Consider the following 16,512-nt stretch of genomic DNA (forward strand, 5'->3'; position numbering starts at 1 on the left):
ACCCTGCTTAGCTTCCAAGATCTCACGAGATCAGGCTAGCCTGGGCCATCCAGGTCCAGGCAAGAGACAAACAAAGGTGGTTGGCCATTGCTTGCCTCTGCGTAGCAACCCTGGACTTCCTTGGGGGTCTCCACTGGGGTGTGGGGGGGAGGTAGTTGTGTATTTCCTGCATTGTGCAGGAGATTGAACTAGATGACCCTGGTGGTCCCTTCCAACTGATTCTATGATTCTAAGTCGGAGTGGGCTCCATCTACGGAAACGTTTTTGGCTGGAATAACAAGCCCAAAATTCTCTGTGAGACTTTCCCTCCCTTGGCCAAGGGCTTTGTGACTACAACTGTAAGGATCCCAACCCGGTTTTGGCTGCCCGGTGAAGCACGGCAGGCCGATCCCCGCACCTCCCGCTCCTCCCTCCCTTTCCCCGCTGTCGATAACAAGCGCGGTTGCCATTGATCAGCATTTTCAAAGCACTCAGGTGAAAGCAATCAATGGCCATAGTAATAATAATCCTTAATTGCGAGGAGAGATGGATGAGAAGAAATTAACAAGAGTCAGGAGCTGCCTTGGATGGGGAGGGGAGCTAATGCGCGACAGGGGAAGCTGCTGGTGGGCGTTGTTTGTAAGGTTGCCAACCTCCAGGTAGTAGCTGGAGATCTCCGGCTATTACAACCGATCTCCAGCCGACAAGAGGCCGGTTCCCCTGGAGAAAATGACCGCTTTGGCAATTGGACTCTATGGCAATTAAGTCCCTCCCCTCCCCATACTCTGCCCTCCTCAGGCTCTGCCCCAAAAACCTCCCACCGGTGGTGAAGAGGGACCTGGCAACCCCAGGCCTTTAACCACAGAAGCCAAAGGGGTGGCGCATTTTTAAAAACAGGGTAGTCTGGCTGCTTTTTATATCACTACGAAACGGTTTTGCCCCCTGTTTGCTGAGGAAAAGCTGGTTGCTGTCTGGCAGGCTGCGGTGAAAGACTGAATTCTGCACGCTGAATGACCTGATTAGGGTTGCCAACCTCCAGGTGGGGCCTGGAGATCTCCCAGAATTACAACGGATCTCCAGACGACAGAGATCAGTTCCCCTGGAGATAATGGCTGCTTTGGAGAGTGGCTTTTATGGCACTGCACCCCACTGAGGTCCCTCCTGTCCCCTAACTAAATCCACTCCCGGCTGCACGCTCAAATCTCCAGGAATTTCTCAATCCGGTGTTGGCAGCTCTCCTGAACCAGGAGCGCTCTGAAGATACAGGTTTGTCAGGACACTTAAAACTCAATAGAAAAGAAGAATAACTGGGAAGGAAAGGGGGCCATTCATAGGGTGGCCGGCTCTGGGTTGGGAATTACCTCGAGCCTGAGGAGGGCGGGGTTTGGAGAGGGGAGGGACTTCAATGCTATAGAGTCCAATGGCTAAAGCGGCCATTGTCTCCAGGGGAACTGATCACTCGTTATAGCGGGAGATCTCCAGCCACCACCTGCAGGTTAGCAACCCCACAAATACTATGACTTTTGAAAATCCTTATATTCTAGGCTCATGGTGAAATGCCTGTAATATTGTATCAATACCCAATGACAATAAAACAGCAGGAGGTTGAAGATTCAAAGCAGTTTGTTTATTGGCCCAATACACAACGCCGGGTGTGAAAATTGCCCAAAGCTCCGGACAATTCACACCTACATCAAAGGACTGCAAGCACGCATATAGTCTTTGGTAATGGGTGGTACAAAGACGCAATACATAACGTAGAGACCCAAATACCCAATACTAGGGACCCCCGGATTAGCATACCCTATTAGAGAATCGCTCACTAATGAACAAAGAAGACCCACCACTGTCAGGTGCTTCTTCGTTTGATCCTAAGATACTGCCATCCTTATCTTGGACCTTGGTTCCTGCCAAGGCTAACTAAGGAGGTTCCTAGCTGGTCCTTTATCTCTGGAAAACCAACTTATGAAACCATACTAAGACCATCTATGGATTCTTTAATTAGCTTCTAACTAAGGAGCAAAACTTGGCCTCTTATACTTGAGGCATGTAACATACACAAGTGCTTGGTGTGACTATAGTAATGGATGCCAACTCTTATATACTGAGTGTGGCATGTTTATGAGTGCAGATATACTTTATTGAGTACAAAGAATATAATTCAAATCAAAGAATACATTTCCCATAGCATATAATGATTTCAGGCATAACAATGGTAGCAGAGCAAGAAAACTGTCCAGAGTGGAGGTATTCTAGTATGAAAGCCGGATCACATGTAATTAGGGTTGCCAGGTCCCTCTTCACTGCCGCCAGGAGGTTTTGGGGGTGGAGCCTGAAGAGGGGGGGTCGGGGAGGGACTTCAATGCCATAGAGCCCAATAGCCAAAACGGCCATTTTCTCCAGGTGAACGGATCTCTTTGCTGGAGACCAGTTGAAATAGCAGGAGATTGCCAGTTAGTACCTGGAGGTTGGCAACTCTACATGTAATGCTAATAGGGTTGCCAGGTCCCTCTTGGCCACCTGCAGGAGGTTTGGGGGGGGGGTAGCCTGAGGAAGGTGGGGTTTGGGGAGGGGAGGGACTTCAATGCCATCGATCCCAATGGCCGAAGCAGCCATTTTCTCCATGGGAACTGATCTCTGTCAACCGGAAATCAGTTGTAATAGCGGGAGATCGCCAGTCACCACCTGGAGGTTGGCATCCCTACCCATCCAGCATGGGGAGATAAGGTAGTTGGATGTTTGGGGAGCAGATCAGGGAGGAGGGATTCTTGCTAGATTTTGTACGTTGCAACCTTTTTAAAGCAAATACTGCCTTTACATCCAAACCTGGAATATTGAGGGTATGGGGGGAGAAGAGGCCTGGAAATGGAAAATGTTGGTGAACTTGGGATTTTTGGCATAACTATTTTTAGCAGGCAGGTGATACACTAAAGATATCACCAAGGTCAGAATGTCAGCTGTTCCAAAAAAAGGGCCAGGCCTGCTCTTCTGCCTTCGTCAGTAGTCCAATCTTAATTTCCCCTTGCCTGCTAAAGGTTTTCATTGCATGCAGATAAAAGGCACAGGCGCAAGGGCTGGTATAAAAGTTGGCAACTTTGTGGAGAAACAAGCTTATTTCTGGAAATGACAATTTCTTTCCCAGCAAAACAAAGTGGTCATTGCTACAAATCATGCAGATGGGTTTGCTGTGCATACCAAAAGCGCAAAGCCCTTTTCCTAAAAAAATAATAATTATTTTTTGCTTATTTGGGAGCCAGAGTGGTGTAGTGGTTAAGACCGGTGGTTTGGAGCGGTCGAATCTGATCTGGAGAAGCGGGTTTGATCCCCCACTCCTCCACATGAGCGGTGGACACTAGTCTGATGAACTGGATTTGTTTCCCCACTCCTCCACATGAAGCCAGCTGGGTGACCTTGGGCTAGTCACAGTTCTCTTAGAGCTCTCTCAGCCCCACCCACCTCACAGGGTATCTGTTGTGGGGAGGGGAGGGGAAGGTGATTGTAAGCCAGTTTGATTCTCCCTTAAGTGGTAGAGAAAGTCGGCATATAAAAACCAACTCCTCCTCCTCCTCCTCCTCCTCTTCTTCTTCTGAAGGGAATCTAAACTAGAATACTACTTATTTGCTGCATAATCTATATGCAAAATTCTCAAATATATCCTTTAAACCTTCCCCAGGGGGCTTTTGCCCCCCCTCCCACCTTGAAATCTCTTCCTGGGTGCACTAATGTCTAAGCTGACATCCTAGCTGGGCAGGGAGTCTGTCTGCTCTGACTGGCAGCCGCTCTCCCCTCCGGCCGTGCTTCCAAAGGTCCCTTGAACTACAGATGCCAGGGGACGAAGTGGGCACCTTTGGTATGCCCACTTCTGTCGCTGAGCCACGGCCCCTCTTCCGAGCTTGGCATTTCCAACTTTAGGGAAGGGTGGGATGGGGGCTTGGTATTTCTGGGTATCGGGCGGATGAGTGTTCTCTTTGCGCGGGTTGTTTTTCTGGGGCTCGTCTCTCCCAGGAGCTGACATATCGGGGTCACTGTCCCCCGTCTGTCGCTGAGCCAGCTTTGAAGGATCCAGATTAAAGAAGTGTTGCCGTCATCAGCTTGCAGCTAATTGAGAGCTGATGGGAGCATCGGGGAGGGAGCGGTGAATGAAGGGGGGAGATGACTCTGTTTCAGCCCTAGTTTGGGAAGGTCGGGGGTACCTGGTCGGGAGAGCCAGCATGGTATAGTGGTTAAGAGCAGTGGTTTGGAGAGGTGGACTCTGATCTGGAGAACCAGGTTTGATTCCCCGCTCCTCCACATGAGTGGGGGATGCTAAACTGGTGAACTGGGTTGATTTCCCCACTCCTACACTTGAAGCCAGCTGGGTGACCTTGGGCTAGTCACAGCTGTCTTGGAGCTCTTTCAGTCCCACCTACCTCACAGGGCGTCTGTTGTGGGGAGGGGAAAGGAAGGTGATTGGAAGCCAGTTTGATTCTTAAGTGCTGGAGAAAGTCAGCATTCTTCTTCTTCTTCTTCCTCCTCCTCCTCTTCTTCTTCTTCTTCACTAGAATACTACTTATTTGCTGCGTAATCTATATGCAAAATTCTCGAATATATCCTTTAAACCCTTCTTTAAAATTTTGTGGGGAAGGGATTGTAAGCTGGTTTGAGTCTCCCTTAAGTGGTAGAGAAAGTCGGCATATAGAAACCAACTCTTCTTCTACCTTGGATGGAGTGAAGAAGAAGCACCTATGTCTTCTCCTGTTAGACAATAGGCTAGAATCGGTTTCTGGCCAGGTTCTCAGCCAACTCCAGTGACAGTTCTGGTCACCACACCTAAAAAAGGATGTTGCAGAGCTTGAGAAGGTACAGAAAAGAGCACGATCAGGAGGGCTAGAGCAACTGTCCTGTGAGAAGCGGCTGAAATGCTTTGGGCTGTTTAGCTTGGAAAGAAGGCGGTAAAGGGGAGACATGATAGAGGTCTTTAAAATGATGCATGGTCTGGAGTGGACAGGGAGAAGCTTTTCTCCCTCTCTCATAATAACAGAACATGGAGTCATCTGCTGAAGCTGGAGGGTGAGAGATTCAAAACAGATCAAAGGAAGTATTTCTTCCCACAACGCATAGGTAACTTGTGGAACTCCCTGTCCCAGGATGTGGTGATGGCGGCCAGCTTGGAAGGCTTGGATTGGATGCATGAAGCTGCCTTCTACTGAGTCAGTCCCTGGGTCCATCAAAGTCAGTATCATCTACTCAGACCAGCAGCGGCTCTCCAGGGTCTCAGGCAGAGGTCTTTCCCATCCCCTACTTGCCTAGTCCCTTTAACTGGAGATGCCAGGGATCCAACCTGGGACCTTCTGCATGCCAAGCAGATGCTCTACCACTGAGCCACGGCCCCTCCCCAAGCTGTAAGAGGGGAGTGGACATGTTCCTGGAGGAGAGGGCTATCCATGGCTACTAGTCCAAATGGAAACTAGTCATGATGCATGCCTATTCTCTCCAGGATCAGAGGAGCATGCCTATTGTATTAGGTGCTGTGGAATACAGACAGGATAATGCTGCTGCAGTCATCTTGTTTGTGGGCTTCCTAGAGGCACCTGGTTGGCCACTGTGTGAACAGACTGCTGGACTTGATGCGCCTTGATCTGATCCAGCAGGGCTTTCCTTATGTTCTTACGTTCTTTCATAGCCACTTGATTTGCAGACACGAGCAAGTGAAAAAAAAGTTTTCCTCCACGCTGTGAAAAACTTCTTCTGCTGATGAAGCTGCTTTTAAAAGCTCAAGAGCTGCAGACTGTTTTCCCACCCCTGAGCAGTTGGCAACCCTGCCTAGATGCCAGAATCAGAGACTGGGGATAGATGTTCTAGGTCAGGGGTCCTCAATCTTTTTGAGCCTCCAGGCAACTGAGGAATTCTGATGCAGCTTGGTGGGCCCAGCCTAGGGTTGCCAGGTCCCGCCTGGCAACCAGCAGAGGATAGGGGGTAGAGCTTGGGGAACGACTTTAGGAGGGTATATAATGCCATAGAGTCCACCACTGAAAGCTGCTATTTTCTCCAAGGTAAGTGTTCTCTGTAGTCTGGAGATCAGCTGAAATTCCAGGAATAGTGTCCAGATCACGCAAAGTGATGGTATTGCTTTTCTCTGCTCTGGTTAGACCTCACCTAGAGCGCTGTGTTCAGTTTTGGGCACCACAATTTAAGAAGGATGTAGACAAGCTGGAACGTGTCCAGAGGAGGGCAACAAAGATGGTGAGGGGTCTGGAGACCAAGTCCTATGAGGAAAGGTTGAAGGAGCCGGGTATGTTTAGCCTGAAGAGGAGAAGACTGAGAGGGGATATGATAACCATCTTCAAGTACTTGAAGGGCTGTCATATAGAGGATGGTGCCGAGTTGTTTTCTGTTGTCCCAGAAGGTTGGACCAGGTTGAAATTAAATCAAAAGAGTTTCCTTCTAGACATTAGGAAGAATTTTCTAACCGTTAAAGTGGTTCCTCAGTGGAACAGACTTCCCCGGGAGGTGGTGGGCTCTCTTTCTCTGGAGGGTGTTAAGAAGAGGATAGATGGCCATCTATCAGCAATGCTGATTCTATGACCTTAGGCAGATCGTGAAAGGGAGGGCACCTTGGCCATCTTTTGGGCATGGAGTAGGGGTCACTGGGGTGTGTGGGGGGGAGGTAGTTGTGAATTTCCTGCATTGTGCAGGGGGTTGGACTAGATGACCCTGGTGGTCCCTTCCAATTCTATGAATCTATGATTCTATGAGATCTCTAGGCCTCACCAGGGGTTGGCATCCCCATTGCTACCTGTAGTCTGCCACCTTAGAACGTAAGAGAGGCCATGCTGGATCAGACCCAGGCCCATCAAGTCCAGCAGTCTGTTCACAACACGGCCAACCAGGTGCCTCTAGGAAACCCACAAACAAGACGGCTGCAGCAGCATTAGCCTGTCGGTGTTCCACAGCACCTTCTCTGGTTCCAGATCTCTCGGCTAGATTGGGGAGGGGGGTGTCCTTGGTCCTTCGCCAGCCTTGGAATTGGGAAGGAGGGGTTGGCTTTGGGCCAATGTCACAAACAGCTCTTAGCCAGAGGTCTGTATCGATCGCTACTAAGTGCTGGTTATTCCCTCATTGCTGATTCAGAGGTTGATTCATGCCTGAGCGTCTGATTTGCGGCAGGTAGGGGAAGGGAAAATCCGAAAGATGGGGATGGAGCCCCTCACCCCGGCTTCCTGGACAGTTTCCTTGTTTGCCTGGAAGCAGCAATTCACACACTCCAGCACAGAGTCAGAAAACATTTCCTGTCGGATTTTGTCTCAAGGGAGCAATTTCGGTCAGCGAAAATAGTCTTACCTGTCCAGAGTTGCCTCGTGGAAGGTGTCTGTCTTTGTGGCGCTGACCAACCGAAGCAGCTGCTGGTTAGATTTTGCCTCACTTCACCATGTTTAATTGTGGAACCCCCTGCCCCAGGATGTGGTGATGGCTGCCAACTTGGAAGGCTTGAAGAGTGGAGTGGACATGTTCATGGAGGAGAGGGCTATCCACGGCTACTAGTCATGATGCATACCTATTCTCTCCAGGATCAGAAGAGCGTGCCTATTATATGAGGTGCTGTGGAATACAGGCAGGATGGTGCTGCTGCAGTCGTCTTGCTTGTGGGCTTCCTAGAGGCACCTGGTTGGCCACTGTGTGAACAGACTGCTGGACTTGATCCAGCATGACTCTGTATGTTCTTGTGGAGGATAGGGCTATCCATGGCTACTAGTCAAAATTAATACTAGTCATGATGCATACCTACTTTCTCCAGTCTCAGAGGAGCATGCCTATTATGTTAGGTGCTGTGGAACACAAGGCAGGATGGTGCTGCTGCAGTTGTCTTGTTTGTGGGCTTCCTTGAGGCACCTGGTCGGCCACTGTGTGAACAGACTGCTGGACTTGAGGGGCCTTGGTCTGATCCAGCAGGGCTTTTCTTATGTTCACCTAGCTGGGCGTTAAGAACATTGAACAATGCCTCAGAGCATGTACAGAAGGGCAAGAGTCCAGTAGCACCTTAAAGACTAACAAAAATATTTTCTGGTAGGGTATGAGCTTTCGTGAGCCACAGCCCACTTCTTTACTTCATGTACAGAGAATCTGTGGGAGGCAACAGGGCTCGAGGTGGCTTGATATGAGCTACAAGAATGGGGGGGGATGGAGCATATGGATCGTTTAGGTGGTGGAGCGAATCTCAGAGGAAATCGTAAACCCACTAGAAGTTGAGGGTTTAACTGGGAGCATCAGTCAGTACCAGGATTTGGCCATCAAGTCTGTCAAGCAGTATTAGGCAAAACTTGCGGGAGGAAGGATTCTATTGCCAAACCTGTTTGCCGGCCTTTATTCATTTCCACGGAAATTTGTCGATCAAATAAAACCTCATCCATCCACTCCCATTTGTCTGCTGCTTTCTCAAGCGTTTGATGCAATCAAGGCCTTGCACATTGTGGCACACGTGGTTTCGCTTGTCAACGCACTGCAGCATGGGTTGTGTAGTCTTCAACAGCGAAAGTGACATAACCAGAGTGCCCAAACGTAGGTCAGTATCACAAGATGGCTACTCTTAAGATTATCCAGTGACCAACTTGTGCTTGTGTGTTTTAGGGTTGCCTCCATCTGCAAGTGTGGAACAAGCAAAGCTTTTCCCATCAGGTAGGGTTGCCAACCTCCAGGTGCAGTTAAAATTCTCCCAAAATTACAAGTGCTTTCCAGATTGCAGAGATCAGTTTCCCCGGAGAAATGGCTGCTTTGGAGGGTGGAATCTATGGCATTATACCCTACTGAGGCCCTTCTCTCCCCAAACCCCGCCCTCCCCAGGCTCCACCCCCCAATCTCCAGGAATCTCCCAACCCAGAGTTGGCAATCCTAAATTCATGCCTGTGCCAGGAATGTTTTACCTACTTGGTTTGTGTGTGCCAGCTTGTAGCTAACGTCACCGGGACCCCTTTCAGACAGAAAGGTGGAAAAACTAGTATATTTGATTGAAAAGGTGGTTTGGTAAATCCAAGTCCCCAAGGCCACCTTTTCAATCAAATATACTGGTGCTGGTTGCCAACAATAAGGCCATGCAAAATGACTATATTGTTGCCATGAAGAAGGCAGTTAAGAGGAGACACGATAGAGGTCTATAAAATTATGCATGGTGTGGAGAGAGTGGACAGGGAGAAGCTTTTCTCCCTCTCTCATGATACCAGAACGCGGGGTCATCTGCTGAATCTGGAGGGGGAGAGATTCAAAACAGACAAAAGGAAGGATTTCTTCGCACAACGCATAGTTAAATTGTGGGACTCCCTGCCCCAGGATGTGGTGATGGTGGCCAGCTTGAAAGGCTTGAAGAGGGGAGTGGACATGTTCAGGGAGGAGAGGGCTATCCATGGCTACTAGTCGAAATGGATACTAGTCATGCTGCATACCTATTCTCTCTAGTATCCGAGGAGCATGCCTGTTATATGAGGTGCTGTAGTGGAACACAGGCAGGATAAATGCTGCTGCAGTCGCCTTGCTCGTGGGCTTCCTAGAGGCACCTGGTTGGCCGCTTTGTGGACAGACTGCTGGTCATGATGGGCCTCGGTCTGATCCAGCAGGGACTTTCTTATGTTATTATGTTCATGCAGATATCTTGGCTTTTTTTTCTTTTCTTTTTTAAAGAACACTATAACTCTCATCATTTGAAAGAATTGAGGTTTAGACAAACCACACTTTCGTTTTGTCATGAGAATAACGGCAATCGACAGCTTTTCGGTGTTAGGGGAAGAGCTGAAAATTCTTCTAGCGGCCACTTCGGTGAAGGGGGTGGGAAGAATATAGCTTTTTCTTGCCTCTGTATCTTGACAAGCTGCCTACCATGGGGAAATTAGGCTTTTCTCAAGACTGGGAATGTTAGAAAAAGCGTCACCTGCTGAATTGAGGGTTACCAACCTCCGGGGTGGGGGGGCTGCAGTTCTCCCTTCGTTACAACTGACCTCTGGACTTCAGCCATCAGATCCCCTGATCGACAGGTGATGATTGGTGCACACCAAGGAGAAGCCGGCTTAGTTGCTTCCTGGCTGTTAGGCAGCGGTTAAAGGAACTAAACGTGGCTCCAAACCTTCAGAGAAATCATGTATACAGAATTCCTGGCTCGGTTCCATTTCAGACAGGGAGTAGGGGTCTGACAGGTTCATGAGCAGCGAAAGCTAATTTGGTGGATTTGTTTTCCCGCTCCTACACACAAAGCCAGCTGGGTGACCTTGGGCTAGTCACAGCTCTCTCTGAACTCCCGCAGCCTCACCTACCTCCCAGGGTGTCTGTTGTGGGGAGGGAAGGGGATTGTAAGCTGGTTTGATTCTGCCTTAAATGGTAGAGGAGGAGGAGGAGGAGGAGGAGAATAATAATAAATAATGTTTATTATTATTATGCTAATAAAAATAGCCGCCGAAACAATTCAGCTCCTAACTTAAGAGGCTGGGGAAAGAGTACTGTTTGGGCCAGGTGCCTAAAAGACGGTAAGGTTGGCGCCAAGGGAGGGGAGGGCATTCCATAGGTCCCGCCACTGAAAAGGGCCTGTCGCAGAAGTTCAACAGGTGCAGCATGGCAGTGCAGGAGGCCCTGTCGCAGAAGTTCAACAGGTGCAGCATGGCAGTGCAGGAGTGGGAGCAAGCCTGACCTGTGGAATGTTTGCTCGCCTTTGCAGAGAAAAATGGCCAGTTTGAGTCAAAGGTTTTTTTTGGGGGGGTGAGTTTTAAGGATGGCATAGGAACCCCCGTGATTGTGGGCACAGAGAAGCGGGAGGTGGAGATTCCTGGAGGTGTTGATCCTTCTGCCTTGCTAATTTCCCCCCCCTTTTTTAGCGTTTATGGCTGTGTTAAAATGGATGTGGACGTCGAGGGTGTGTGATATGATTGACTGATTTTAAATTTATAACTATTTTTTTGCCACAAGGCACCTGGGGCAAATTAAAAACCCTAAAAGCAACAAAACAGCAATTTTTAAAAAAGTCTGAGAAATGCTGGAAACAAAAAAACTCATTGTCAATTATTTAGATTATTTCAGATTAAGATGGGGGGGGGAATTCAGGTCCAGTTCATTGGGGGAAATCAAGGGGCATCACTTTGTCTTGCTTCTAGGGTGGACTTCGGGGAAGGGTTTGCCTGTTAGAACGCTCCCCCCCCCCCAACGTGGAAACTGTAACCTGGACTTGAACAAATGAACATAAGAAAGGCCCTGCTGGATCAGACCAAGGTCCATCAAGTCCAGCAGTCTGTTCACACAGTGGCCAACCAGGTGCCTCTAGGAAGCCCACAAACAAGACGACTGCAGCAGCATTATCCTGCCTGTGTCCCACAGCACCTAATATAATAGGCATGCTCCTCTGATACTAGAGAGAATAGGTATGCAGCATTAATATCCATTCTAACTAATAGCCATGAATACCCCTTTCCTCCATGAATATGCCCACTCCCCTCTTAAAGCCCTCCAAGCTGGCAGCCATCACCACATCCTGGGGCAGGGAGTTCCACAATTTAACTATGCGTTGTGTGAAAAAAATACTTCCTTTTATTTGTTTTGAATCTCTCATCCTCCAGCTTCAGTAGATGACCCCGCGTTCTAGTATTATGGGAGAGGGAGAAAAACATCTCCCTGTCTACTCTCTCCAAACTATAATTCATAATTTTATAGACCTCTATCATGTCTCCCCTCAGCCGCCTTCTTTCAAGCTAAACATCCCTAAGCGTCTTAACCGCTCCTCATAGGGCAGTTGCTCTAGTCCCCTAAACATTTTGGTTGCTCTTTTCTGCACCTTCTCAAGCTCTGTAATATCCTTTTTTAGGTGTGGTGACCCGAACTGCACACAGTATTCCAAGTGTGGTCTCACCATAGATTTGTACAAGGGCGGTATGATATCAGCAGTTTTATTCTCCATGCCTCGTCTAATTATGGCCAGCATGGAATTTGCCTTTTTTTACAGCAGCCGCACACTGGGTTGACGTCTTCATCGTGCGACCCACTACCACCCCACGATCCCTTTCTTGGTCTGTCGCTGCCAGCACAGATCCCATCAGTGTATATGTGAAGTTGGGATTTTTTGCCCCAAATATGCATCACTTTACACTTGCTCACTTGATGGGCCCTGGTCTGTTTCTTGTGGCTACTCTGCAGGGTAGGGAGTCAGAGGATCGATGGGGGGGGGGGCGTACTGCAGGGTGCAGTACTCGAAGCGTCCACAGGGGGAGCTCCGAGGAAGAGCCCGGAATGCTCCGAAGTGTGCAAAGGAACACGGGGGAGGGGGGGGGAACGCTGCGCACCGGGGGGGGGGCACACACCAAAGGGTTGGGTTTTTTTGGGGGGGGAGGGCTCATTCCGAGCAGCCCCTCCCGCTGCGTCTTGACTATCTCTCCCGTCCCCCCCCCGCGCCCGATCCCCCTCCTCCTTTCCCTAATCCGGAGTGGCACCAAATTTGAAATGCCAGCCGTCCGGCTGCAGGTGGGCGCGCTGGAAGGGGAGGGCCGAGGAGCGGGCGGAGGGCGGCAGCAGCCCCCGGCCCCAAAGCGGGACACCCCCCCCCGCCCTTCCCCGCGCCTTGGATGGGGTCCGGCCTCCCCAGCCCCTCCACCCCTCCGGCGGGGCGGCCCTCCGGTCCCACCGGCTGCATACCTGGCTGCAGCCTCCCGGCCCGCTCGGGCTCCGCTCCTTCGGACGGGCCGCACCGCCGGACGGACAGCCGCCTGCGCTCCCCTGTTGACTCTCTGCCTGCCCGCCTGCCCTCCTGGCTATCTGTCGAGCTATCTGTCCGTTTGTCTGCCTGCCTGCCTGTCCCTCCAAAGATATTATGGACGTGGCTGTCTATCTGTCCTTCGGTGCGGATGGATGGATGGATGGATGGATGGATGGATGGATGGATGGATGGATAGATAGATAGATAGATAGATAGATAGATAGATAGATAGATAGATAGATAGATAGATAGACGGAGGGAGGGATGGACGGACGGACGGACGGATAGACAGATTTTATTTATTTCTGTCTGTCTATCAGTCTCTGTCCGTCCATCCCTCTGTCCATTTGCCTGCCTGCCTGCCTGCCTGCCTGCCTGCCTGCCTGTCTGTCTGTCTGTCTGTCTGTCTGTCTGTCTGTCTGTCTATCTATCTATCTATCTATCTATCTATCTATCTATCTATCCCTACTAGACAGCTAGCCACGTCCATAATATCCATGGGTGGACGGACGGACGGACAAATGGACAGATGGGACGGACGGACAGACAGAGAAGGACAGACAGAAATGAATAAAATCTATCTATCTATCTATCTATCTATCTATCTATCTATCTATCTATCTATCTATCTATCTATCCATCCATCCATCCATCCATCCATCCATCTATCCATCTATCCCTCCATCCCTCCATTTCTCCATCCCTCCATCCCTCCATCGGTCCATCCCTGTCCGTCCGTCGGCATCCCTCCACCCCACCCCACCCCACCCCACCCCAGCCCGGCTCTCCCCCCCCCGGCCCCCCAGCTGCCTCCTGCCTCCCGCCTGCTCCTCTCCGGCCGGCCGGGGCGCTGCGCTGCCCGGGGCGCGCGCCTCCGCGATGCAGCCACCGGCGGCTGCCAGCCCCTCCCGCCCTCCCCCTCCCCTCCCCTCCCCCCCGCGCCCTGCCGAATGCAGCTCGTCCTCTCGCCCCCCCCCTCACACACGGGAGGGAGGGAGGGAGGGAGGGAGGGAGCGGGCGGCGCAGGCAGACGGGCGAGCCGAGGGGAGCGATGAGGAGCGGCGGCGCCCGGGGGGCAGCGGCAGCCCCCTCGCCCACACCCGCAGGAGGGCAGCCCGCTGGTGCCTGCCCCCCCGCCAGCCCCACGGCCCGGAGAGCGCGCGGGGGGCTGCTGCCCGGACGGATCCCGCACCCCGGGGGTAAGAGAAGCCCGGCCGCCGCTCCCCACCCCACCCCCAACCCCCCAGCGCTGGGATCTGACCTGCCTCCTAGCCCGGCGGTGGCCCCCTCCCCAGATCGGACCCTGCCGCCCCACCGAATTCATAGGACCGCCAGGGTCATCTAGTCCGGCCCCCTGCACGATGCAGGACATTCACAACGACCTCCCCCTCCCACAGCTAACCCCCCCCCAGTGACCCCTACTCCACACCCAGAAGATGGGCAAGATCATAGAATCATAGAGTTGGGAGGGACCACCAGGGTCATCTAGTCCACCCCCCTGCACGATGCAGGACATTCACAACTACCTTCCCCCCCACACCTCCAGTGACCCCTACTCCATGCCCAGAAGAATTGCCCCCTTCCTTCTCTTAACTTCCCCCAAGTCTTTCTCCTTCCCCCACCCAGTGCCAAGAATCTGGGCTGCTCCTACCTTAATTCCACCCTCCCCCCCTTTCCCAGCTTGAAGGGTGGGGCTGACCCCCACTTTTTCATCCCGAGTTGTCTGCCCCTGCCTAAGAGAGGGGCGTTTTGCCTCATTGCGGAGAGGAAGGGGCGAGGGAGGGGCATTGGGTCCAGGAGATAAGGGGTTAACGGGAAAGTTTGTTGGGCCCCGGTGGTGTTTCTTAGCTCCCTTCTCCCCCCCCCCCAATTTCTCTAGGGCCGTCTCCCCAACCACAAAGCTAGCTCTTCTGCCCCCCCCCCAGGCGTCCCTAAAAACATAGCATCTTTTTGCTTCCTGACAAAGATCTCCCCACCCCACACCTTTGGCTCAGCATCATCAGGATACCCTTAAAGGTACCTTTTGACTCTCCTTCCAACAGGAGGTAGAAGCCAGCCTTCCAACCACCCCCCTTTGCTAGAACCCAGCCTGACAGCTGGGGAAAACAGACTAGCCAGGACTTGAACCCAGGCCCCCTGTTCTTACAGATCCCGTTCTCAGAGAATCCTGCAGATCCCGGCTCACAGCCCCGTCATGAGATCCCACTTTCCCTACCAGAACTGGAGAAGTTCTGGATTGCTCCTCTAGCAGCTATAGCAATAGAACAGGGCCAGATTTCTGGAGTAGGGGGGTCACTGGGAGTGCGGGGGTAGTTTTGAATTTCCCACATTGGGGGGTTGGTCTAGATGACCCTGGTGGTCCCTTCCAACTCTATGCTTTTATGATTCTAGGCAGGATTTCAGGTTTCCGGCTGGAGGAACTTCACGCTCCTTCCGAACTTCCAAACTGCCGCATTCACTCCCAAAATTGCAGCCTTTCCCACGATTCTTGCTCACGGCTTTGCCTCTATCTCTTTCTCTCCCCCCTACCTCTGCCCCACAGCTCTGCGTAACCAGCCCCTACCGAAGTGACGGAGGCCCCCTTCTCTTGTTCTCTCCACCCCTCCGTTCTCTGCTGCGCTGGAAGAAAGAATCCGAGAAGGAAGCAACAGCAGAGGATACGGCAGTACATTGCAGGTTTTCGGACGGCGGGGTCCACTCCGGTTCGCGTTGAAAGGAGGCGCCTGGACTGGTTTGTCTAGCACCAGAGGCGCCATGGAGATGTCCTTATCTGCATCATGCTCTTTTAACCACTACCTACACCCCCTGAAGTTGTAACAATATTGATAGTGCAGTTGCCTCAATAAATCCGAGCAGTCGTCGTTGGGAGACGGTTTTGTGACATCCCTTGAAAACGAACTTGGATATTACTGTGCTGTGGGAGAAGAGAGAAGGCACCCTTCTTAAGGATTTTTTGCCAGGATCGTACTTGGAACTGCATGCCCAGGACAGGATGCTGGGTTGGGTGGCCGTACCCCTACCAGGGCCCTGTAATCCACTCCCCCCTAGTCACGGCCCAACAAAGTGACCGTCGTATGAAATCTTCTTTTCAACAGTCCCTTTGACGAGTTGGGATCGCCTAGTTGATGCGGTGTTTTCTTACGAGCCCCCTTCGCCGCTAAACTGACCCAATATGGCAGCCGGAGTGGCCACGTGGCTGCCTTTCGCCCGGGCGGCGGCGGTGGGCTGGCTCCCACTGGCCAAGAAGCCCATGCCGAAGCCGCCTGTCGACCGGAAACGGCGCAACGACGAGATCTTGGTGGTGAACGTCAGCGGGAAACGCTTCCAGACGTGGAAAAAACACCCTGGACCGCTACCCCGGACACCTTGTTGGGCAGCTCGGAGAAGGAGTTCTTCTACGACGAGGACAGCCAGGAGTACTTCTTCGACCGCGACTCGAGATGTTCCGCCACATCCTCAATTTCTACCGGACCGGCCGGCTGCACTACCCTCGCCACGAGTGCATACAGGCCTTCGACGAGGAGTTGTCTTTCTACGGCATCATCCCGGAGCTGATTGGCGACTGTTTGCTTGGAAGAATACCGGGGACCGCAAAAAGGAGAACGCAGAACGCCTCGCGGAGGACGAAGAAGCGGAGATCGCCACCGACACTGGCTTGCCGCCGGGGAGCACGTTCCGTCAGCAGCTCTGGAGAGCGTTCGAGAACCCCCACACCAGTACCATGGCCTTGGTCTTCTACTACGTGACGGGGTTCTTCATAGCAGTGTCGGTCATCGCCAATGTGGTGGAGACCATCCCCTGCCGGCCGCCCCCCGGGAGGAAGAGAAACCTGCCCTGCG

At 51.9% G+C, this 16,512-nt stretch overlaps 1 protein-coding gene across 1 annotated transcript in view; it reads left to right on the plus strand.

Annotated features, from left to right (window-relative positions):
* Positions 1 to 15,845: 15,845 nt before the first annotated feature.
* KCND1 (potassium voltage-gated channel subfamily D member 1) overlaps positions 15,846 to 16,512 on the plus strand; it is a 62,691-nt gene continuing 62,024 nt past the window's right edge. Inside the window, 6 exon segments of the mRNA XM_056852266.1 lie at positions 15,846 to 16,007; positions 16,009 to 16,029; positions 16,031 to 16,106; positions 16,109 to 16,239; positions 16,241 to 16,258; positions 16,260 to 16,511. Coding sequence (XP_056708244.1) covers positions 15,846 to 16,007; positions 16,009 to 16,029; positions 16,031 to 16,106; positions 16,109 to 16,239; positions 16,241 to 16,258; positions 16,260 to 16,511 — 660 coding nt within the window.

This window comes from Euleptes europaea, chromosome 1, assembly GCF_029931775.1.
Source record: "Euleptes europaea isolate rEulEur1 chromosome 1, rEulEur1.hap1, whole genome shotgun sequence".
NCBI lineage: Eukaryota > Metazoa > Chordata > Lepidosauria > Squamata > Sphaerodactylidae > Euleptes > Euleptes europaea.